This window comes from Artemia sp. Qi Xiang Cuo, chromosome 6, assembly GCF_049724085.1.
Source record: "Artemia sp. Qi Xiang Cuo chromosome 6, ASM4972408v1, whole genome shotgun sequence".
Classification (NCBI taxonomy): domain Eukaryota; kingdom Metazoa; phylum Arthropoda; class Branchiopoda; order Anostraca; family Artemiidae; genus Artemia; species Artemia sp. Qi Xiang Cuo.
The window spans coordinates 75,088,762-75,113,255 of NC_142799.1; the positions used below are offsets into that span (position 1 = coordinate 75,088,762).

At 34.7% G+C, this 24,494-nt stretch overlaps 1 protein-coding gene across 3 annotated transcripts in view; it reads right to left on the reverse strand.

Moving 5' to 3' along the window:
• The window catches only part of beta-Man (beta-mannosidase), a 168,423-nt gene that overhangs the window by 88,997 nt on the left and 54,932 nt on the right, over window positions 1-24,494 (reverse strand). For all 3 annotated transcript variants that reach the window (XM_089091204.1, XM_089091207.1, XM_089091205.1), the window contains exons 3-4: window positions 10,753-10,899; window positions 6,021-6,169 (exon numbers count right to left, since the gene is read on the reverse strand). In XM_089091204.1, the coding sequence (XP_088947330.1) occupies window positions 6,021-6,169; window positions 10,753-10,899 (296 nt within the window). The remainder of the gene's footprint in view (window positions 1-6,020; window positions 6,170-10,752; window positions 10,900-24,494) is intronic.

Sequence of the window (24,494 nt, forward strand, 5' to 3'; positions counted from 1 at the left end):
AAGAGTGGGTAAAAATTTAAAGTTAGTTTTAATACCCCAGTTCGAGTAAAGGTATACTTTGATCAGCCCCGTTCCTTAGATTTGAGTTGTGTGTATCTAAGCCTTGAATACGACAGTGAACTTTGAAATGAAAGAAAATTCACATCCAGAAGCCTCAATCAACAGGATGAAAACGGGAAACAATAAAAAAAACGGCTTAAGTAAAATAACACATACATGAAAAGCTGAGAAAAAACAAATGCTACACAAAAAAACTCACAAATCATAAATTATAGTTCATCTGTTAACAACTATGTGTTGTGAAAGAGTACCCATGCAATCACTTTTGAACTGATACTACTATTTAAAGGTTTAAAGTATGTGAGTTGCTACATGGTCCATGCTTACAAAATCAATTTAGAACAAAATCTAGCATGTCTTCCTCAATTTTTCAAAGCGCAGACGTTTGGCAACATAGTAACTTTAGTTAGTATTTACGTTTAGAGTTGAAATTTAAAATCTTGTCAAAACCAAGATAGGCCTACATATTCAACCATTGTAAATCCTAACTTTAAAAGAACTAGTATGTGAAGGGACACTACGGTTTAATGACTGATTTTAACGACAGATTGAACACTTTCAAAAAACTAATCAAAAAGTGTTTTAAAAATATTCAGAAAACTATTTTCTTCAATAATTATTTCTTGTCCACATTTTACTGCTGTTTTTTTCTGATTCTAAATGCTACTTTACTATTGCTGAATCCCTTCATTTACTCTCTTTTATTGTAAACAGTTATGCTGTTTGTAACAAATGCTGTTATGCTGAAAACTATTTAAGCTATGCTGTTATTTTAAACAGGTTGCAAATAGTGTAAGATTTCTGTGAAATTTCTTATTTTTTTCTCTTTTTAGAGAAGTTAATTTTTCATTAAAGATTAAATATTTTTGAGATTTTTAAAGTATATCACTAGTTAGAACGAGAGATTGAACTCCTTTAAAAACTAATCAAATGACATCTTTAAGAAAATATTAAAAATCATTTTCGTTAATAATTATTTTTTGTCCACATTTTACTGCTGGTTTGTGTGATTATAGATCTTACTTTACTGTTGCTGGATCCCCTCATTTACTTTATTTCATTTTAAACAGTTATTCTGTTTGTAATATATGCTGTTACACTGTAAACCATATGATAGATAACAAACAGTCTGGGATTTCTGTAAAATTTCTTCTTTTTTCTGTCTTTTTTAGAGAAGTCTTTTTTAGAGAAGTCTTTTTGTCTTTTATTAGCAGAGAATATTACTTAAATCATATTTTGAAGCCTAAGGACGATCAGGGACCCAATTAGGGCTCCAAGGGGAGAGCATTTAACTGATTTTTTGGCACCCTCCAATACATTTCACAAACTATCTTTGGTTTTCGATTAAAAATGACTAAATTTCCCTTTCAAGATTTAGAAAAATACTTTTAGCCCTCCCCCCTTTTCCTTCCCATTTTGGTGAATTGGTAGCCCTGAGACGCACTTTTATTATCCAAAACGTCAATCATAAATTTTAGGGTAACGATTTTTACGTTTTTCAAGGGCAAATGAAACTCAGAGAGGATAGAAACTAACAAAATGAAAAATAAAATCAAAAAGGGTGAAAAAACCAGCATTTTTTCAGCCAGTGGCGAACCATGAAGAAGACAAAATAAGCAAATATTTTGGCAAGAACCTCCACCAAGTCGTCCTCTGTGCTAAACAAAAAAAAAAAAAAAAAAAAAAAAAAAAAACGAAAATCTAGGGTTATTTGGACACAGCTTGGTTTAAGGGGATTCCCCACCCGTCTCTCCTCCCTCGCAGACAACCATATGAATGTAATATTTTATCACAAATTTTTGAATTCATGGCACTCACTTGGACAATAAACATGACTTACATACTAATTAATTTGTAATCTATTGTACAACACTTGTAAATACTGGAATAGAAAAAAAAATATCCAATTTTTACTACCGACCAGTTTTTACTACCGACAAAACTTAAAAAAACGCATCAAAAATGGGTTTCTATGTATTTTTATTACGTTTATACGAGTCGAACAAAGATTTTGGTTGGGAGGGGCTTAAATCCCCTATCCCTTGCCCTGAATGCGGCCTTGTATATATGATTGGATCGTTATTAAAGAGGCATTTGAATGGAAGAAGTGAAGGATTTGTTGGTCTATATAAATTTTGGTTTGTTTTAAAAAAATTTTTATTTTTTTACAATATTTTAAAAAAAATATTGCTTAATCACTTACAAAAAAAATGTTTTTAAGTAAAATTATTTTTACTTAAGGCTATAAAAGGAAAAGGTTGTTAAGGGAATATAAGGTAGAAAAGAAGCTTCCATTAACTAACGATCGAATCTTCCATTAACTAACGATCTAGCATCGGCAGAGTTCTTGAATTAAAGTTCGGGTTGGTTGTCAAAGTCACAAGACTTCATAATTCAAACTTTCTTGATTCCTATAAATATGACCATTAAAGTCTGACGTGCTAAGCCTAGAATGATGCTTTTTAATAGTACTTTTTAGCCCTGCAACTAGATTGGCATCTCTGTACTGCCTACTGAACATAAGAGTAATTTTGAAATAATTACTTTTTTTCTAAAAAAAAAAGTAATTATTTTATTTTAATTTTTTTGTGAATGATTTTTGTTATTGGTTGAGAATTAGAGGATTGCAGCCACGAGCCTTCCCCGGACAGTTGTGTGCATATATTATTTTATTTTCTAATCATTAGTAAATAAAATAAATTTGTCTAATTTGTCTTGTCTGGTGTGATAACCTAAAAGTATTAGACATAGTTTGAAAAGCTCCTTGACCCAGAGATCCATCAAGAATTTTGTCTCTTTTTGACGAGTTTTCAAATGAATTTAAGAATTAGGGAGCTCACCAGCCAGAGATACAGACTATGAGGAATTCCAGGGCTGAAATGCTAAATAAATAAAAACTTCCATGTTGGGTTTATGCATTGACTATGTTACCGCAGTATGGGTAGTAAAGTGGCCTATATATCCAAATCTAGAGCCCCTTTAATGCATGGGTACTAACAGTAAAGTCAAGTAGACATAATGAACCACACTGGTTTGAAATTCTAAAAACGTACCCAAGATATTTTTTTACCAAGATATTTTTGTTTGCTCTTCTGAAAATTTGCAATTACGGAGATACGACCATTTGATACCCGACTGACGAAATGTTCGAGAGGATTGTCAGGGAATCACACGTCCCTAAAGCGAATATAAGACCTGGACGTGAATATTTTCAACAAGAAATGTATGCGTAAAAATAGTCTAAATCTGTACTAAAAACTGTGCACCAAATCAATGCATCCAGCCACCATCTGTTATCCTGCTACATTAAGGTCTTAATTTTACAAACATATTTAGAAGTACTTAATCAATTTACAGAAAACTTGTGATTAATCTTTTCTTTTTTTTTTTTATTTTTTTTATTTTTTTATTCAAACAATATTTGGCAAACAAACAACTATATAATGATAGCAACGGACTTCAAAGGTTTTTTTATTCTTTTTTTTAACCTTATATATTCAAAAAAATTCTGGTGTTTTTAATAGGATGAATTTCAAGGGAGGGGGGTTTAAACCCCCTAACCTCCTTCTGGATACGACCTTGAACACAGGCTTGTATTTAATTTGATTTTGATTATTTCTTAAACCACTTTGGCCTGCCATGACATACAGAAAGAAAACGATCAAAAATAGGGTTTTAAAGACCAAACGAAAATACTGAAGAAACAAACAGAGCGAATATTATTTCGAGAGAACAACCGCCTCTCTTCTTCAGCGCGAACCAAATAATATAAACAAGGAAAATGCCGAAGAAAAAAAACAAACAACAAACGCGGAAAGTCAACAAAACCAATGAAAAAACAGCCAAAAAATTAAAAGATAAATAAAATTCGATAAAAGACAAAAATATAAGAATTAAAATCACATACCTAACAACCATAAAGTGAGTCATTCGCCAATATCCGCTATTTGCAAAAAAATCCAAAAATTCTTAACTGTCATCGGCGGATAGGAACGAACAACTGAAGAAATAAAAGAAAAAAAAACTCATTTACTGAATCAAACGAACCAGCAATTAAATAAATCGGATAACTAGGTCACCTGATTTCTGATCTTAGCAATTGCATTTCTTACAGATGCCCTTTGAGACCTATGGGGTTGTTGACGTGCTAGAATATGTGATTGGGAAGGTGGTTCAAGGTTTATACCAGGGACTACTAAAGTATCAGCTTCTCTTGAGAAAACCGAAATACGACTCATTTATTCTTAAATCACATGAGTCCCTGTTCAAAGCTAGATCTAAATGTGGGTATTTATAAATTTCAACAGCTACTCTGTAGTGCTGGACAATACCTTTGTCATGCGAAATTAGGCTAGCTTGGTTAAATAAAATAGTATGGTCTGGATACTCAAATATGTGCTCTGCAAGGATAGAGTCAAAATTTTCTTTGTTTTTCCGCTGTTTGAGGGTGTTATTAATTGAGGTAGAGTGCTGAGTTAATCTATCCGTAAGTCGCTGATCAGTTCTTCCGATGTACCAAAGACCACAAGAGCAAGGAATTCTGTACACACCGGAGTTTTCACCTATCGGGATAGGGTCTTTACATTGATAAATTCTGGAACTGATAGTTTTTCTGGGTCTATAGTAAGTATAAATGTAATTTTTTCTTAGCTTTTTGGAAATGTGGTCTGAAACCCCTTTAACGTACGGGAGACCAAGATAAACTGAATTTTCCCTTCGATTTGCATTTACTGTGTCACTATCTGATAATTTTTTTATATGATTTGCAATTACATAATTTATTAAACTAATTGGAAAACCATTCCTAAATAAAATATCTCTAAGGTGGTCGAGCTCTTACGGATATCAGCGTCTTGCGGATAGATTAACTCAGCCCTCTGCCTTAATTAATAACACCTTTAAAAAGCGGAAAAAAAAGAAAATTTTCACTCTGCCCTTGCAGAACACATACATGAGTACCCAGACCATACTATTTTATTTAACAAAGCTGGCCTAATTTCGCATAACAAAGGTATTGTCCAGCACTACAGAGAAGCTGTTCAAATTTATAAATACCCACATTTAGATCTAGCTTTGAACAGGGACTCAGGTGATTTAAGAATAAATGAGTCGTATTTCGTTTTTTCAAAAAAGAAGCCGATACTTTAGTAGTCCCTGGTATAAACCATGAACCACCTTCCCATCACATATTCTAGCACGTCAACAACCCCTTAGGCCTCAAAGGGTATCTGTAAGAAATGCAATTGCTAAGATCAGAAATCAGGTGACCTAGTTATCCGATTTATTTAATTGCTGGTTCGTTTGATTCAGTAAATGAGTTTTTTTTTCCTTTATTTCTTCAGTTGTTCGTTCCTATCCGCCCACGGCAGTTAAGAAGTTTTGGATTTTATGCAAATCTTGGATATTGGCCACTTTATGGTTGTTAGATGTATGATTCTAATTCTTATAATTTTGTATTTTATTGAATTTTATTTCTCTTTTACTTTTTGGCTTGTTTTTTCATTGGTTTTGTTGACTTTCCGCGTTGGTTTTTTGTTTTTTTCTTCGACATTTTCCTTGTTTATATTATTTGGTTCGCGCTGAAGGAGAGAGGCGGTTGTTCTCTCAAAATTTTCGCTTTGTTTCTTTCTTCAGTATTTTCGTTTGACCTTTAAAAACCCCATTTTTGATCGTATTATTTCTTTGTATAATTTGAATTTTATAACTTATCTTTTTTTTATCTAATCTGGCAAACAGCACTATATAACAACAGTTACTGATTTCAACTATTATTATTATTTTTTCATGTGCTATCTCTAAGGTATAGAGGTTGGACACATTTTGCGGGACCCTTACCTAAATACATCCAAATTATCCACTTAATGTTTAAGCCCAGAAACACTAAGACAATGCTTTATCTCTATATGGTAGCACAGTATGTAAATACGGTACTGTTTAGTACCATTATGTTGCCGACTTACTATGAGGGCATTTTTTATGTCAAACTTGTACTGCACAAACATGTTGTCTGAGCTCCCGACATGATGATCATTCACAAATACATCAGCAACTGTGTCCAAGCCATCAAAAACCAATAAAATTCTCTGCTTTTGGAAAATGATGTCATCAACTATAAAGAAATAGACAAATTAAATATTAAAGGACAGTGACAATGAAATTTGATTACTTAAACTGGTTAAGTAAAACCTTACAAAACCATATATATCTTCAATACTAAAAAAAGATCAGGAATTTAATTTATAATGAAAAAGAGCTCCATATACGGTTATTTAGTTTTTGGCGCAAAATTTAAAAAAGAAAAAGAAACGTGGGGCAAAACTAAAGTGTTAATATATGGCTCCAAGCAGCTTAAGAAAGTGTAGCTTTCTTTTGAATTTGTAGCTGTCTCTGGCAATGAAAAGGTTGTTAAAGTTTGATTATTTTATGGACAAAAAGGGTTTTCTTAACCAATTAGCTTTGCATTGAACCAATTCATTGTTCAATGGTTCATGGTTCAATTCTATTAACCAAATCCATGCAACCTATTATATTGATGTCTTTTTTACAAACGATTGGTCTTTATTTCTTATTCTGCTACCTGATATCTGTGTTTGAAGATTGATCAAACAGTTTGTGGTAATGAACTGTAAGTAACTCGGCCTAACAGGAACCAAAACTCTAAAAAAGAGAAACTACAAAACAAAAAAGAACTGTTTTCGTTTTTTTATATTCTTTTTTTTATCAGGTGACCTATCTCTTCTAAAATATCTCTTCTCACGAGACGTATGTATCTCCTCTCTTCTGCAAGAAGAGATGTATCTCTTCTGACACTCCTGCTTTTTAAAAATTCTTCAAACTAAAAGCTCCTTGAGTTTCAGTGTCACTATGTGAAAATTTACTTTTAAGTCGTTGTTATCCTTCATCCTTACGGACAAGTTTTTACTTCCTCTACTTCTCTTCAACTGCAAGTGAATATTTGCCCAAATCTCACGCAAATAGCCAAATTCTCTCAAAACTATCAAGGTGTACACACAGTTTAAGTAGGTAATGGAAAAGCTGGAACTTGGAAGATAAGTAGTCTAGAAAAGTCACCCTACAATGTAGAAGCAATTTTCTGATTATTTTGGAGATTAGACTAGGGCAAAACTAATATCACAGCTTCATAATGCATGTGACTGGCAGGCTACCAATCGATATTGTTCTCCCAGGAAATCAAATGGTGCTTTTTATAGCTGTAGCATAATGAGCAATCAGTATCAAGCATGCGCATGGGTATGCATTATTTTATAGTACAAATAGCATTGGAGTGTACAACACCATCCATAAAGTAACAGTAGTAAGCTATATACAATATACTTCAGACTTTGAATTCAGACTTTCACTAGCAGTATTAGAGTAAATATGATACAGTACTTTTGACAAAATGGTACATATAAAATAATGGAGTATGATATTTATGGCTAGTATATGGCTTGCCACTGAATTAGATTACATTATTAATTTTGATTTAGAAAACTATTGATATTTCTAATTGCAAGCTATACTTAAATTTGTTACTTCTCTGCAAATTTTACTTATAAAAATACTTTTTGCTCGAAGCAAAGCTGTCAAAACACAAATTGTGCAGCTAAAGTGTCGGCAGTATTTGGAATTCTGCTACTCGCAGCTTTGAAAGATTTGCAAACCTTATTCCAGATACCCGAGGATTTCGAGTTATCGAGAGTATGCTACAGCAAGCCATTGATCACGTACACCCCACCCCCTACCTGACTCTCCACCTTAAGGGCTGATAAGCACAGTAGCTACAATCGAGGTGGTGAACTAAGATGGAGTAATTTTTTATTAATTTTCTCTAAAGATGGAGCTATCCTGGTCAAAATATAGAAAAATACCGATGATACATCTTCCTATAAGATTAGAAGTAAAGAAATCATTTTTATTAAGTATGATTTTTATTCATATTGTTTGTTTTTTTTGGTATGGGTAAAAATGGGTGTCCCCTTGGTGATAACTTTAATAAATGATTTGATGAAAATATTTTGATGTATGGTCCGTTTGGGTGCCGATTATTACTGGTGCCGTTGGGGTACTGTAATGTAGATTGGTTGTTTTTATAATACTAGTATACATTATCACCTTTCTAAGACAACTTGATGCGCCTTGTGGTGGCCCTTAAACCGGCGTTATCATTATGTATGGTATATTAAATAAATTAATCTCACTCTACGCATAATATACTTCAAAGAAAAAAAACGTGTAACTAGGTATAGGTACGAAATACGTAAAAATACGTAATTGAAAATCCTAAAATTTATTTGTTCTTAAAAATAATAAATAAAAATAAAAGACAAAACTCGTTTTAAAAATGGAAAAAAAGTATAAAAAAAAAATTTTCTCGAGAATCTATGAATATAAGTTGACACAAAGGACGCAAAACGAATTGGGCTTTAAATAACATGGATATCAGAGAGATATAAATAAAGAATTATAAAAGTATAAATAAAAAACGTTTTTGAGCTGAGAAACACGAGCTTAAAACCTCAAGCTATATTAAAGGCCCAATCCGTTTTTTCACCCCTAGTTTTCACTTATATATGCATAAAAAATACGAGATAAAAAATACAAATCCATCCAATCTTTGAAGGTATAGAAAAACTTCAATTTTTTTCTTTTTTATCAGTCCGAGGAAAGAACTATCAGTGAATAAGCATGAATATCAGCAATGAGTAAAGCTGTTAGAAGAATTAATATGAGCAAATTTTTCACAATAAATGCAAGTTGCAAAATCGTATTACGTACGCTTTGAAAACATTTTGATTGGCATCTCGTGGATATGTTTACCGTCAGGTTCGAGCCTATTAACGCTTAAATAATTCTAAATAATCATTTTCTTCTATAGCTCACCCTCCAAATCTACCATTCCAGGTTTCGTGTCTGTGAGGTTCTGTAATTTACAGATATGTTCATTATCCAAAATCTCTCCTGAAACACGTTTCAAGAGAGTCTTCGCAATCTATTGCGCCATATGAGCTCTGTTACATGCTCTGTTCCTTGAAGTTGAACCAAACTCTAAGTGAACCAATCTCATTATATATATCTCATTCAATCTCATAGTGAATGAGATATTCACTTAAGGTTTGGTTCAACTTCAAGGAACAGAGCATGTTCCTTATCCACCAAACTTAGCCAGATATAATCTACGAATGATGAAGAGTTATCAGCATTCAGTTTATATTTGTTTGCAATTTTATGTCCTCTTGATCATAACGTTGACGATATAGTTTTAAATAAAATGTAAATGACGCGATAGCCTTTAGAAGATTTAGGGGTGGGTGGGGAGGTGTAGTAGCCGCGCTATTCTAGTTTGTAGTCTTTTATGTTCGTTTTAAGTTGAACTTGATTATCCATTTTTATTACGACTCGTTTTAGGATTTGTTTATTCATCAATATCAGTATCAGCTACCTTGATATTTGATGGGGGACTTATTTTAATCCCCCGAAAATCCATGGATAAGGTTTTAAAGATCAATAAAGATCCATGGCAATGTTAAAAAAATGCCAAGGCTTGAAAAATGCATGTTTTCATAAAAGTGCCCATAGCGATGTCTATGGCTATTTGTCTACTTAGCGATGGCTATTTGTAGATTAAATTTCGACAATGCCTGAGACACATTATAGTCACACTTGTCAAAAGCACAACATTGTACAAGAATAATAATGTGCTTAATTTGGTGAGTTTGGCAAAGTTTATACTTTGAACATAGTTTTTATGGTTAAACATAATTTCAAGTTAAATAGTTAAACACATAGTTAAACACATAGTTAAACACAATCAAGTTTTAAAGCTGATTTCTTCTCCTTTTTTTTTAAATCTGTCCCCGAATCCAACAAAAGATGAAAATACGCAGTAATAAATAAAACTTTAATACGTAGGAATAAATAAAACTTTATATATATATATATATATATATATATATATATATATATATATATATATATATATATATATATATATATATATATATATATATATACGGTATATAAGACATTTTGGCAGACTAGTGCTGCTACTAGTAATACCGCTATTACTATTAATACTACTACTAGTAATGCAAATACTACTATTGGGACAATTATTACAACTATGCCTAAGGGTATGAAGGAGAAATTTTCAGAAGAAAAACTTAATGTTGATATAGGCATTTTAAAAAAGTTTATACCATTTATTTCCGCTTCTGTAGCGCAGTTATGTCATTAAAATCAACGAAGAACACCAATTACTCATCCATGTATAGCTTGAACATCACTAGCAATACTGATTTTATTATATTGTGGCAATTAAGAAAATTAACAACATATCATTTACAAATTCAAATGAACACCCTACGATGAGATCCAATCACACTTTATTTTAAATAGATTTGACTAGGGGTGCCAGTTAGAGGGGCATTTTGAAAAACACCTCTTATAATACTTTCATCTTAAAAAAATTGAAAAAATATCCCACCCCCTTTAAATTTTGTAAAATACTAGTAGATTTTATCTGGGGCATCAAGTACGGGACTATTTTGAAAGATAACTTTCTGGAATTTTCAATTTATAAAAGATCGAAAAAACATCATCCCTTTAGATTTTGAAGAACGCCCTTCTTGTATTTTTGTAGCTCCCACCCCCGGTATTTTCATAAATTGTTTACCTGAAAAATGAGCATACCTGTAAATTTAGTCTCATACGACCAATCCCCATACGAGACCCATCGGTAAGCAAAATCATTGAAGCGGTAGTACAAATCGTCCAGAATACCAGCTCTAATCAAATCAGAATATACGCCACCAGGCACAATAGCAGGATATGATGAACCTGAAAAAGAATAACTAAAATATAATGGTTTACCATAACAGTAAAATATTGACGAAATAACCAAAAAATTCTCAAACATAATAACGTATCATAAATATATAAGATTTTAAAAATATTAAATTTTTTAAATTATTATAATTTGATGAAATATTCATAACTTGCGCTTTAATGTTATAAAAATTTAAAGGATTTTAACAAGTTGCTGTCAGTGTTCAAAAACAAATAAATAAAATAGCACAAAAAATTTTAAACAATCGGCATAATGGTCAGCATTAGTGTAGCATACTAGACAATAAAAATTGGTTCCATTTTATTTGAGACTGAAACAGCCGAACTTCACAAAACAGTGACTTTAAAACATTTTATCAAAAGTAACCCGAAGCGTTTTAATTACTTCTTTGTTTGATTTATTATTATTATTATGATCATTTATATGAGAACCTGTCATACAAAAGAAAAACACAGAGAAGAAAAAAAAATATATATACGTACACAACTCACACACAATAAAAAGGTAATCTAGACAAAGACACGAATGAAGAATACTTACTTCTAAGAAAGGAGGAAAAAAATGGTTCAGTATTGGAGCCCAAGGAAGAGTTAGCTTCGACAATCGACTACGGTAAACAGGTATTTGTTGTCCTGCAGAAGTAATAAAGACCATCAAACTTAAAATTTCTTATAACAGAAGACAATCAGAGCACTATAAATGAGCTAAGATGGGTTTTACCGGTATCAACAATTCGAGGTAACGAGCTGTAAATAAGGAGTGATTCGTGCTATTAGAAACCGTAGCTCTAATATAAAAAGAGTAATGATAACAAAATATATATATCAAAAATTTTTGCCGTTTATAGCGAATCTAAATATGTAAAATTCAATAAAATTTAAAAATGCCAATCAAAAGTTACCAGCCTCAGAAAATCAGTCTATTTTTCAAAAAATGGGGGAAAGTCCGCGAAATGATCTTGATGAAAATCCGACCACCCCCTATCATTGCCCTCACTTTGGTCTCGCATAAGATTTCAGGAGGGCAGTTGAAATCAAGAAATATATCCACCAAAAAGTAGCCCTTAAAAGAGATTAAATAAAAAAAACAAGTTTTTTAAACTGAAAGTAAGGAGCGATATTAAAACTTAAAACGAACAGAAATTATTCCGTATATGAAAGGGGTTGTCCCCTCCTCAACGCCTCGCTCTTTACGCTAAAGTTTTTTATTGTTTTAAAAAAATAAAGTTGTGAGACAGAGTCAAACTTTAGCGTAAAGAGCGAGGCGTTGAGGAGGGGACAGCCCCTTTGATATACGGAATAATTTCTGTTCGTTTTAAGTTTTAATGTCGCTCCTTACTTTCAGTTTAAAAAACTTGTTTTTTTTATTTAATTTCTGATCGTTTTTTAGTTAATGCAGCTTTTATTTGTATAAAAATTTTACTTTTCTTTTGCTAAATGGATGTCTTTACAAATTAACTTACGTAACTAACTTCTATCTTCGTATATTTTGCTTCTGGCAAAAAATACAAAGTTGCAGATTTTTGCAGATATGAGTTTGAAACCTATGTAATAGGGTTTTTTGATACGCTGAATCTGACGGTGTGATTTTCATTAAAATTCTTTCACTTGTAGGGGATGTTTCCCCCCTCTTTAAAAAATCGAGTTAATTTTCTCAGGCTCGTAGCCTTTGATGAGGAATACTAAACTTAATAAAATTTATATATTTAGGATCAGCATTATAAACACATTCTTTTGATACATTTATTGACATCAAAATTTCGTTTTTAAAAGTTTCGATTACTATTGAGCCGTATCGGTTGTTTTTTATTGTTTTTTTTATTACGTATATGTTATTACTTATATGAAGGGGTTCTCCCCTTAGTCAATACCACGCTCTTTACGATAAAAGTTAAAAAAAATTTTGATTCAGAAACCCCTGAATCACAAAGGCCGTTTAATTAGAATAGATAGCTCTTTTGAAAGCACTGAAAAAAAACTGTAGCGTAAAGAGCGAGGTATTGACTTGGGGGAGAACCCCCTCACATACGTTATAATTTCTGTTCGTTTTAAGTTCTAACATTCCTTCTTACATTTCAGTTGAAAAAACTTGTTTTTTTTTATTTAATTTCTGATCGTTTCTTAAATAATGCTTGGAAATCCGGCGCCCCCTTCATATAAATGTCCCTTACCCCAAAGAAACATCCGCAACGGCAATAGTCTCCAGAGGAACCCCCTCCTCTAGCCCCCCCCCCCTCCGGAAAAAATCCTTCCTGAAAATGGTTGTATACTTCCCAATAACCAATAAATAATGCTGGCAAGTCCGGCGCCCCCTTCATGGCAATTTCCCTTCCCCCACGAAAACTTCCTTCATGAACAGATCCTCCGACATAACCACCGACCCACCCTTCCCTCCCACTACCAGAAAAAAACCCTCCTAAAAACTTATGTATAATTCCCAATAACCAATACTATATGTTAACATTGGGTAAAGTTCATAACTTTTAGCCCTCCCTCTGGGAACTTCGGGGATTAAGTCATCCTAAAAGACATATTCATCATATTTTCGGCCATGCTGAACAAAATGGCTATCTCAAAATTTTGATCAAGAGACTTTGGGAAAAAATAAGCGTGGGAGTGGGCCTAGTTATTCTCCATTTTTTTTGGTCACTTAAAAATTAAACTAGAGCTTTTAATTTCCGTTCCAATGAGACCTACTACAATATTCTAGGACCACTGGGTCGATACGATCACCCCTGGGGAAAAAAACAAACAAACAAAAAAACAAACAAACAAATAAACACGCATCCGTGATCTTTCTTCTGGCAAAAAATGTAAAGTTCCACATTTTTGTAGATAAGAGCTTGAAACCTCTACAGTAGGGTTCTCTGATACGCTGAATATGATGTCGTGATTTTTATTAAGGTTCTATAACTTTTAGGGAGCCTTTCCCCCTTTTTTCGAAAATCAGCCAAATTTTCTCAGGCGCGTAACTTTTGATGGGTAGCACTAAACTTGATGAAAGTTATATATTTGAAATCAGCATTGAAATCTGATTCTTTTGATATATCTATTGGTATCAATAACCCGTTTTCTAGAGTTTCGGTTACCATTGAGCCGGGTCGCTCCTTACTTACAGTTCGTTACCACGAACTGTTTGATGCTGGGGAAACCTATCTTGGTCATATTAACAATTCTCTGCAATATCCGGCGAATCCTGACTTTTCGTATATTTTGCAGCTCATCAAATTTCACAGCAGGATGAAAATTCAGATAGGTCTACTTCAAATTCAGAACGTTAATTAGCTTTTAAGAAAGCTTTAAACAAAATGAGCTTTCAAAAGAAAATTTTATCTGCCATTCAAAATAGGTTGTTCTTTTATCCATTCCCCTTTCTACCGTTGAAATGAAAAGGTGGTTCTTCAGTTTTATTTTTGCTTTGTTTTCAGTTTTGCCTATTTTCGTTTGTGCACTGAGGACGGGTGAGTAGTATTCTCGGTAAATTTGGGTTTTTTCCATTACTTAGAAAGGTAGAAGGTGAATGCACCAGTGGATAGGTCATTTAATTCTCTTTCTAAACACCGCTTCCCTTGCAAATTGTATTTTGAGACTCTAAAGGGACGCCAGGTTCTTTACTATAAAAGGGTAAAAATCTAAGCTAAGCAATGAAAAAAAAAATTTGCATCCCCCACCTTATTTTTTTCACCGACAATAAATCAATTTGTTTCTTGGCGATTCTTCGTATTACCATGCTTAGCCAGTGTGGTTGTAGGAAATAGGAATTATTAAATTATTTGTTTTATGTTACCTCTCTCTGATTCACTTTATGTTAATGCTATATCGCTTGATTTTGACACTGTTTGATGTGGAATGCAAATTCGACTTTGATAGCTTGTGACAGTCGTTTGTTAATAATGTAGTATATTACTAGAGAATAATTAGGAGTAGTGTCAGAAGGAAGAGAATAAAAAAACATAGCTTTATTCTTAGGTTTTGAAAATTTTATGGCGAGGACTCCTCAGACTACTCTCAAGGGTAGCCACTCTACTCCAGTTTGTAGTCGTTTATGTTCGTTTGAAGTTGAACTGATGAAGTTGAACTGATATTTTTTACTTTTATAACTTTGATAAATCAAATAATATTAATATTTTGATTACTAAATAACAGTAGGCCTATATGTTTATTAAACTGACATTGCACATTCATTTGTATTTTTTTTTCAGTAAAGTGCAAATTATCTTCTGGCTTTGGGAAGGCATAGGGGATTGGAGCCATACTCATATCAATATCTGCTCATTTTGAGTTTGACTCGGTTATTTATCGTAATTTCTGTTCAATTTGGGTTTCCTTTATGTATCGATGCTGATTTGTGGTAGCTTCATGTTTGGTAGATTATTTGACTTTATTTTTGCTCATTTTTGGTTTAATGGAGTTCTATACTTCTCTTTGAAAAACTTAATTTGTGGAAAAATTTTTTAATTAATTTCTGTTCGTTTTATATTGACATAGTCTTTTCAGGGAAAAAGAAAATAATTCTTTAAATCTTTTCGTTTTTTTAAGACTTAATAGTTTGGCCATCTATTCGTATGCAGGAGAAAAATTTTCAGAAATTTTTAACAACATTCACCCTTTAAACATCTGGATACAAATAGTAGTGTTTAATTTAGTTTCATACCTCCACTAGTTGACCTGAAATAGAAAACTTGAAACCATTCGCAAAAAAAAATCTGTTTAATTTCTTTGATACCATCGATACACTTACGCTATTTTGATTTGGATAAATTTTAAGAGCAGAAATAGCCCCGAAAAATTGAACATAATAATTTTCTTGGGATACTGCTCATTTGTTGATCAGGATATCCTCAGTTGTTCTTGGGATACTGCTGAGATGCCTTATTGGGAATTAGCATTAACACAGGGCATTTCGATTTAATCTTAAGGCAACATTTAGTTTTTAAACATAATGGGATGAGTTTATAATGAGAGGGTGAGCGTGGGAGGGGACTAATTTCCCTCCAATCACTTTCGACTATTAAAAAGAACATTAACCCTTTCTGTTTTCAATCGAATGAGCCCTTTTCGAAGTTCCTAAAACAACTCCTTCGTTACGAAGTGGCCTCGTCTAAACAAAAAAAAGGAAAAAATAATAATAATACATTGTACCCACGTTGATCTTTACTATAAAAATGTCAAGCCTTCCAATCATATTCGACTATTAAAAAGGGCCCTAGCCCTTTCAATTTCAATTCAAAGATCCCTTTTTGAGTTCATACGACAACGCTTCCTATAAATACCGTTTATACCCCAAGAGCATAAATTACAAACCTTGTTCCGAGGGCTGTAAGGAGGTTGTCTTGCTTAAAGACTCAATTTTCGGAACTTTCAATTACGTTAAATAAAATGGCTATCCCAAAATTTTGATTGGATGTGATTGAGGAAACGGTGAGCGGGAGAGGGGCGTTAGTTGCTTTCTAACCACTTTCAACTAATAAGAAGGCACTAGCCCTTTCAATTTCCAATCGAATGAGCCATTTTGAAGTTTCTACGAAAACCCTTTCAAAAAAGCCTTATATACCTCCTGGGAATAACTTAAAATCCTTGCCCCGAGGGCTGGGGGGGGTTGTCATCCTTAACGACCCAATTTCCAGAGCTTTTAACTACGTTGAACAAACTTGCTATCTAAAAATTTTAATTTAACGTGTTTAGGGAAATAGTGGGTGTGAGAGGGGGTTAGACACCCTCCAATCAATTTCAACTATTCAAAAGTGCACTAGCCCATTCAGTTTCTAATCGAATGAGCCCTTTTGAAGTTTCTACAACAAAGCTTTCTATAAACACCTTATATGCCCCAGAGCATACCTTCAACCCTTGCCCTGAGGGCTGTGAGGGGGATGTCATCCCCAAAGACATAATTTCCCGACCTTTCAACTACGTTGAACAAAATTGCAATCTCAAAATTTTGATTGTATGTGTCTGGGCAAATAGTAGACATGAGAGGGGGATTACTTGCCCTCTAATCACTTTCAACTTTTAAAAAGGGCAATAGCACTTTCAATTTCCAATCGAATGATTCCTTTTTGAAGTTTCTACGACAATACTTTCTATAAAAAAAACTTATATGCCCCCAGGGCATAGCTTACAACCCTTGCCCTGAGGGCTGTGGGGGGAGTGTCATCCTCAAAAACATAATTTCCAGACTTTTTAACTACGTCGAACAAAATGGCTATCTCAAAATTTTGATTGGATGTGTTGGGGAAACGGTGGGTTTGCAATGGATGTTAGTTATCCTCCAATCACTTTCGACTATTAAAAAAGGGCACAAGCCCTTCTAATTTCCAATTGAATGAGCCCTTTTTGAAGTTCCAACAACATCACTATCGTAAAAACCTTATGTGCCCCCTGGCCATAACTAACAACCCTTGCCCCGAGGGCTCTGAGGGGGTTATCATCCTCAAAGATCTAATTCCTAAAACATTTAACTATGTTGAACAAAATGGCTATCTAAAAATTTTGATTGGACGTATTTGGGGAAAAAGTGGGCGTGAGAGGGGGGGTAGCTGCCCTCAGATCACTTTCGACTATTAAAAAGGGCACTAGCCCTTTGAATTTCCAATCGAATGAGCCCTTTTTCAAGTTTCTACGACAAAGCTTTCAATAAAAACCTTATATGCCCCCAGGGTATAACTTACAACCGTGACCCTTAGGACTGTGGGGGGGGAGTGTCATCCTCAAAGATATAATTTCCGGACCTTTCAACTACATTCAACAAAATGGTTATCTCAAAATTGTTATTGGAGGTGTTTGGATAAAGGGTGGGCGTGGAAGGGGTTTTAGTTGCCTTCCAATCACTTTCGACTATTAAAAAGGGCACTAGCCGTTTCAATTTCCAATCAAATGCACCCTTCTTGAAGTTTCTACGACAACACTTTTTATAAGAAACCTTACATGTCCCCAGGGCATAGCTTACAACCTTTGCCCTGAGGGCTGAGGGGGGGTTGTCATCCTCAAAAACATAATTTCCAGACTTTTTAACTACGTCGAACAAAATGGCTATCTCAAAATTTTGATTGGATGTGTTGGGGAAACGGTGGGTTTGCAATGGATGTTAGGTATCCTCCAATCAATTTCAACTATTAAAAAAGGGCACAAGCCCTTCTAATTTACAATTGAATGAGCCTTTTTTGAAGTTCCAACAACATCACTATCTATAAAAATTTATGTGCCCCCTGTATATAACTTACAACCCTTGCCCTGAGGGCTCTGAGGGGGTTATCATCCTCAAAGACCTAGTTTCTAAAACCTTTAACTACGCTGAACAAAATGGCTATCTAAAAATTTTGACTGGACGTATTTGGGGAAAAGGTTTGCGTGAGAGGGGGGTTAGTTGTCCTCAAATCACTTTCGACTATTAAAAAGGGCACTAGCCCTTTGAATTTCCAATCGAATGAGCTCTTTTTGAAGTTTCTACGACAAAGCAGTAGAGATGACCCTATAACTCCTATGAGAACACCGTGCTGCCACCTACAACTTTTTTTACATAATTTATGTCTGTTTGTTGTCAGTGAGAATTTGAAAAACAGGAACTTTGTCACATTTATGGATGTTTTCATGGATGGTTATGTGTGTTGATCGATTTATTTGATGTTTTTCATGGATGATTTATGGTTTTTGTCAGTGAGAATTTGAAAAACAGGAATTTTGTCACATTTATGGATGTTTTTATGGTTTTTGTCACTGAGAATTTGAAAAACAGGAATTTTGTCACATTTATGGATGTTTTCATGGTTTTTGTCAGTGAGAATTTGAAAAACAGGAACTTTCTCACATTTATGGATGTTTTTATGGTTTTTGTCAGTGAGAATGAAAAAACAGGAACTTTCTCACATTTATGTCTGTTTTTTGTCAGTGAGAATGAAAAAACAGAAACTTTCTCACTTTCATGGATTATTGAGTCTAACGGGGGCAGGTCAATGATACTTCCTTCTTATTGTTGCTCGATGCAAATGTTATGATCCAGAAATAGTATTTGTTGTTGTTGCTGCTCTCAGCAAATGTTTTGAGTTTCCCGGAAACAGTTAGATCACGTGTTTCCTTCTCAGCCAATCAGAGGGCTTGCTTACATAACAATTCGACCTTGAGATTTCGTATATAACGGGCATGAAATGTAATTCAATTATCAGAAATTATTGTGACACAATTGAAAAAACAATGGATAAATTTGATGAATTAGAAGCCATGTCAACTTCAATTTGCAATGTAAGTACATTTTTTATTTTCAAATAAAATTATTTTCCTTGGTCACCCTTCAGTATATTCAGGTAAATCCCCCCAGCCAGTACGAACATCACTATACAATCTTTATACTCGATGTAAAACGTAAAATATTTTATTTTACCCTCGAAACCTAACCCCCCCCCCCCCCATTGTTTTACAACCAAATTCTCGCAAAAAGAAATAATTCTCATTTCGTTAAATTCCTTCCTTCTATATTTCCAGCTAAAGCGACCACTGACTTCTCTCAATTTTTAATGAAAATGCCGTTCTGTTTTGACACAAGACTCCAGTGCGTGGTTAAAATTAGCAGTCACCCCTTTCCATCTGTGTTTACAAACGCGGTCAAGTCAAAGGAACTATTCTTCCGTCAAAATTATAACACAATGATGCAATAATTAAGCACAGACGTAATGCTCTATTTTGTGGAACTGAAATGGTTTATTTTCAAATTAAGGTCTAACAATATATTTCGGACATTATGTAAAAGGGGGGAGAGGGGGCAACGCCTCACTTCTAACAGCTTCGTTGTAAGTAAATTATGTAAAAGGGGGGGGGGCAATGTCTCAATTCTACCGCCATCAGTGTAAAATGAAAACAAACTGTGCAAGGCTAGAAAGAAAGGTCTCTAGGAATTGCATGAAGCTTATATTATGCATAAATTGAATAGCATTTTAACCTATGTTTGCAAAATATAGGCCTATAGGCCGCTGGGTTAAAGATCTAATTTAAAGCCTATAGACTGGAAAATTTAATATTTTTCTAAATGGTAAAAATAGAAACAATGATTCCTATCCTATGGCTATAGACTACTGATTGTCACGATTTATTTTTTTTACAAGTTGACTAATAAAAACGTTTGATTTCTAGGTCTAATATATTTCTCGTGAAATTTTTACTTTTTGCTTTACTGAAATGAGATAAATGCTTTTCTAAACAAAATTATGGTTAATAACTTTCTTTCTGTAAAATAAAGGGGGAAATTATTTTGATACTAATTTTTTTCTCTTTTTAAGGCAAATTATGAAGAATTTGCGGCCCCTACATCGAAGAGAGCTATGGGTACCGCAAATAGCGAAGAATGCTCGTCGCCGCCACCCACTAAGAGAGCAAGGGCTAATAATGCGGCCCCTGCGAAGGCTACTGTCATACAATATGGTCGCTGGCCAAAACCCCCCAGCTCCACACTGCCTGACCCAGTGCAGCCATCTGTGCCAGCCTTTGGCTCGAGTGCACAAGTCACAGCTCCTGTACAAGTCGCAGCCCAACCTGCGCAAGAAATTAATGACATCGCTTGCACATCCGCTCTCCTTGGACCTCTAATAGCTGCCCCGTCGACGCTAGGTCAGGTGGCTACCCACCAGCATGCGCTACCTGGACCATCTGGCACCCAAGTGCAGCCAGGATATGCAAATGTAAGCATTTTTCCTACCTATCTATTTCTTCCAATGTTTTTTCTTTTCACTATTTTTCAATATAAACTTATCTCAGCGAGATATTAACCCCTCACCCCCACCACTATTTTCTCTGCCCTCTCTCAGAGATATCTAAATGTATTTTTTTAGCAAAGAAACCACTCTTTTTTCTAATCTTTGCTATCGCTTCGATATCTCATATAGTTTTAGATACCATTGAAACTCAAAATGCTATTCCGTTCACAATTGAATATTATCTAGTTTTAATCTTTGGCTTAAAGCTCCGCATAAGCATATAAATAGATCTGTTTCACCACTTTTCCTGTCTTGTTGTATCATTAGTGGTTAGGCCGCCAAGTCTAGGATTTCAATGCTTTTAAGTAATTCAATGCATAATTTTGAAAATAGCAAAATTGTTTGCAAAATTAGCGTTAGATATTTGGGAAATTAGAATTCTATATAAGAGCCAAACAAGTTATATTCCCAAAAATAATATTTGCTATTTATTATATTGCTGAAAAGGGGGGGGGGCATAGTTACCCTCAAATCTTTTCGGTCACTTAAAAAGTGCAGTCAATTACTGCTAATGCTCACCGCCTTTGAAACTGAATGCTCTTTTTCACGTAATTTTAAGAGAGAGATTATCCCATCTGTCACATATGGATCTCGTAATTTACCCTGAATATTTCTATCGTGCCAAGATTCTAACGAGGGGAAAGCAAGCTAACGGTTCTCGACATTTTGAAGTTCAATCTTGGAACACTCGCGCGACGGCTTACAATAATGAGTTCACTGAACCTGTATGGAATTAGAAAGAAATATTTCAACTTTTGAAGGGCATTATGTAAAGGGGACTGGGAGCCGGTCGGGAAGAGCTACGGGGGTGCGCCGCAGGATGCACCGCGGGCCCGGAAAGCGCCGCAGGATGCGCCGCGGGCTCGAAAAGCGCCGCAAAAAAATTGAACACTTTGAAAATAAACGAACAAATTGTTGCCTTCTATGTCATATCTTAGATTATCTTAAGTTGGAACTTTCACTTGAATTAACCAAATGCTAGTATGTGCATACTGCTACAGCCCAACTCAGTGCTGACTTTAAATAATACGTAAATAATAATCCAAATTTTAACAGTAGGGATGATTTGAACACTTTGAGAATAAGCTATTTTTCATTTATAGGTTGGTGCATTGGTCCCCTACTCACCATCGAGTGAAGAAGAGGAGGAACCCATTGAAGAGGCAGCGGAGTTTCAAGACATTTCAGCTATCAACGAATGGCACGGTATTATTAATTCGATTGAAGTACCATCTAATATTGACGATCTTTTAAATAATTTTCTTTTCAATGTAGAAGCTAGCACAGTTGAGCAAGTAGACTTGAGTTCAAACACTCAAACAATTTTAGAGGATGTTACAAGGAACTATCCCCCCACTGATTACCTACTTCAAACAACTGAAGTGGAGCATAGCCCAGATATAGTTGAACAACTTGAGGGAGGGGGTACAACTTTTCCCGATTTTCAAATGTCGAATACAATTTTAAATAATATAGTTGTTTTCACTGCAACGTTTGGGGATCCCTTTAATTCACTTATGAGGAGAAATTTTGTTTTTGATCCAGTAGAAATAGTGCACGCATGTGTAGACACACTTCGTGCACGACTGGAGAAACAAAATCAGTTGTTGGGGGGTAGGGATTAAATTAAGGTTTCTATTGTTTTAAAGGTTTTTTATTTGAATGAGGGGAAAAGTGAGGTGTATTATCATTTTATACATTCCGAGATGCGCGTAATTTATCCAAATTTAGAAAATTTTGAGGGTGTTTTTAGCGAGTGGGTAGGACAAATTATTGCGCATCTCGAGAACTATAACGAAAATGGGAGTGGGTCTGTAGTTTTATTTATTGAAAATTTAAGTAAAAATATATGTAAATTTAGGAAAGATTTTATTTTAAGAGGGGGGGGCAGGGTCTGAGACGTCAGAAGTTTTAAAATATAATCCAGATCTAGTAGGTTGTCAAGGTGTCCAGAAGATCTGTTTTGAAACAGATCAAAATTGTTTCAAGTATGCTTTCCTCATATCAGCATTTCAGCCTCTAGCAGATGACGCATCCAAGAAGAATTTAGATCACTGGGCTGTACATGGGAAAGAAGAGTCCAATTTCCCAGTTGTAGATTTTTCATGCTTAGAAGGAAAATATCCAGTAACGCTAAGATCCATTGATATTTTTGAAAGGGCTGATGCCCATTTAAATATTGGCGTTACTGTGGTACAATACGAAACAGAATTTGAAGATGGGGTTCGTTCTAAAAGAAGGGGTGGTCTTCCCCGTAAGGGTCCTGTCAGTTGATTTGGTTAAACACTGGGTTTGGTTGTTATACACACCACCTAGTCAACCGAATGCAATTGGTCATTTTAATCTGATCACTGACATTAGTCGCGTTCTGGGGGAGGTTAAAAAGGGGCGGGGGACCCGTTTCTACTGTCCAACATGTCTCTCTAGATTTCGGACTTAACTAAAGTTGCAAAATCATATGAAACACTGTAAACAGCATGGATATCAGACAGTAGAAACAGTTTCAGGTGATAGGGCCATTCTACGCTTTAAAAATTTCCAGAATACCCTCCTCCAATGCAACAAAATATCTTTGGATAGTTAGGCTAAATTGGTGGAGGTGAATGACTCCCAATATCCAAACCGAATCAAAGAACCCCAGGCCATTGCAGTGTCCGATGCTCATGCGCAAAGAGATAATTCTAACACTATGCGGTTGTTAGAAATAGTAGAAACATTGGATGAGGGGGACGAGTGTATGGTCAAGGCACTGACTAAACTGATTGGCACGGTTAATGGCGCTATTTCTCGTTTGAGAAATACACATTATCCAATGGTGCTGTCTGCAGAGGGTCGTCTCGCGATACAAAATCAAAAAATATCTTGGGTTTGTAAGGGGGAGTTTGTAGAGGAGGATAAGGGGACTAAAGGGAAGAGAGGGGGGAGGGGGAAAGACAGAGACCATGACCACGTGTGGCAGGAAATATCAACTGGGGCGAGTAAATTGAGCGGGGTAGCGCATCAATCGTGTAATTTAAATGTTAGCCAACAGTTTTTTATCCCTGTTTTTATTCACAACTCAAATTATGACTTAAAATTTATTGTACAAGCCCGGACACGGCGGCACAAAAAGGGAGGGTGAGGAGACAGACCATTGATGAATAGGTAATTTATCTACAACATTATTCCAAATTAGCTGAGTAGCGGTTGGTTGTCGAACTTAATTGCCAGACAACGTATAATGAACGTACGTGCTGTAATACAATCGGGTTTTTAGATTCCTTTTGTTTTTTTCCCAAGTTATTAAGTCAACTAATTCTAGTGGAGAAAAGTGACAATTTTAATAGCTTTCCCTTTCTTAAACAACTCTTTAAAGACAACGAAATTAATGACTTATTAACCTACAAAGGTATATACGTAGATGATTATTGCTCCTTGGGCACTCACTTTAGCGAGGAAAATAAACCTCTAATTGGAGCCTTTTGCAATTAAAAGACCAACAGTGAATGCTCATTCCAGGAGTAAGAGTTTGCCGAGAAATTGTAGTACATGGAGAATTGTATAAATTGGTGAGATTATTGTAGACTGTGATTGGCCAGTGACGTTCTAACTCTGTTGGTTATAGTTTGTAAGAATGCAGATCAGATCTATTCAGAGTTCAGGTTAGACATAGGATATTATTTTTTCACACCCCATTTAGTGATGGATTTAATTTTAAATATTAGTACGGAGGAAATAGGCCTAATCACCGACGTAGATCAACACCTTTTTGTAGAGCGTTCAATGAGGGGTGGGTATGTTTTTCACGAGGACCGCGTCTTGTCAACCGATCCGAGCGGACAAAGCACCGGTGCAAAGTCAAATGCA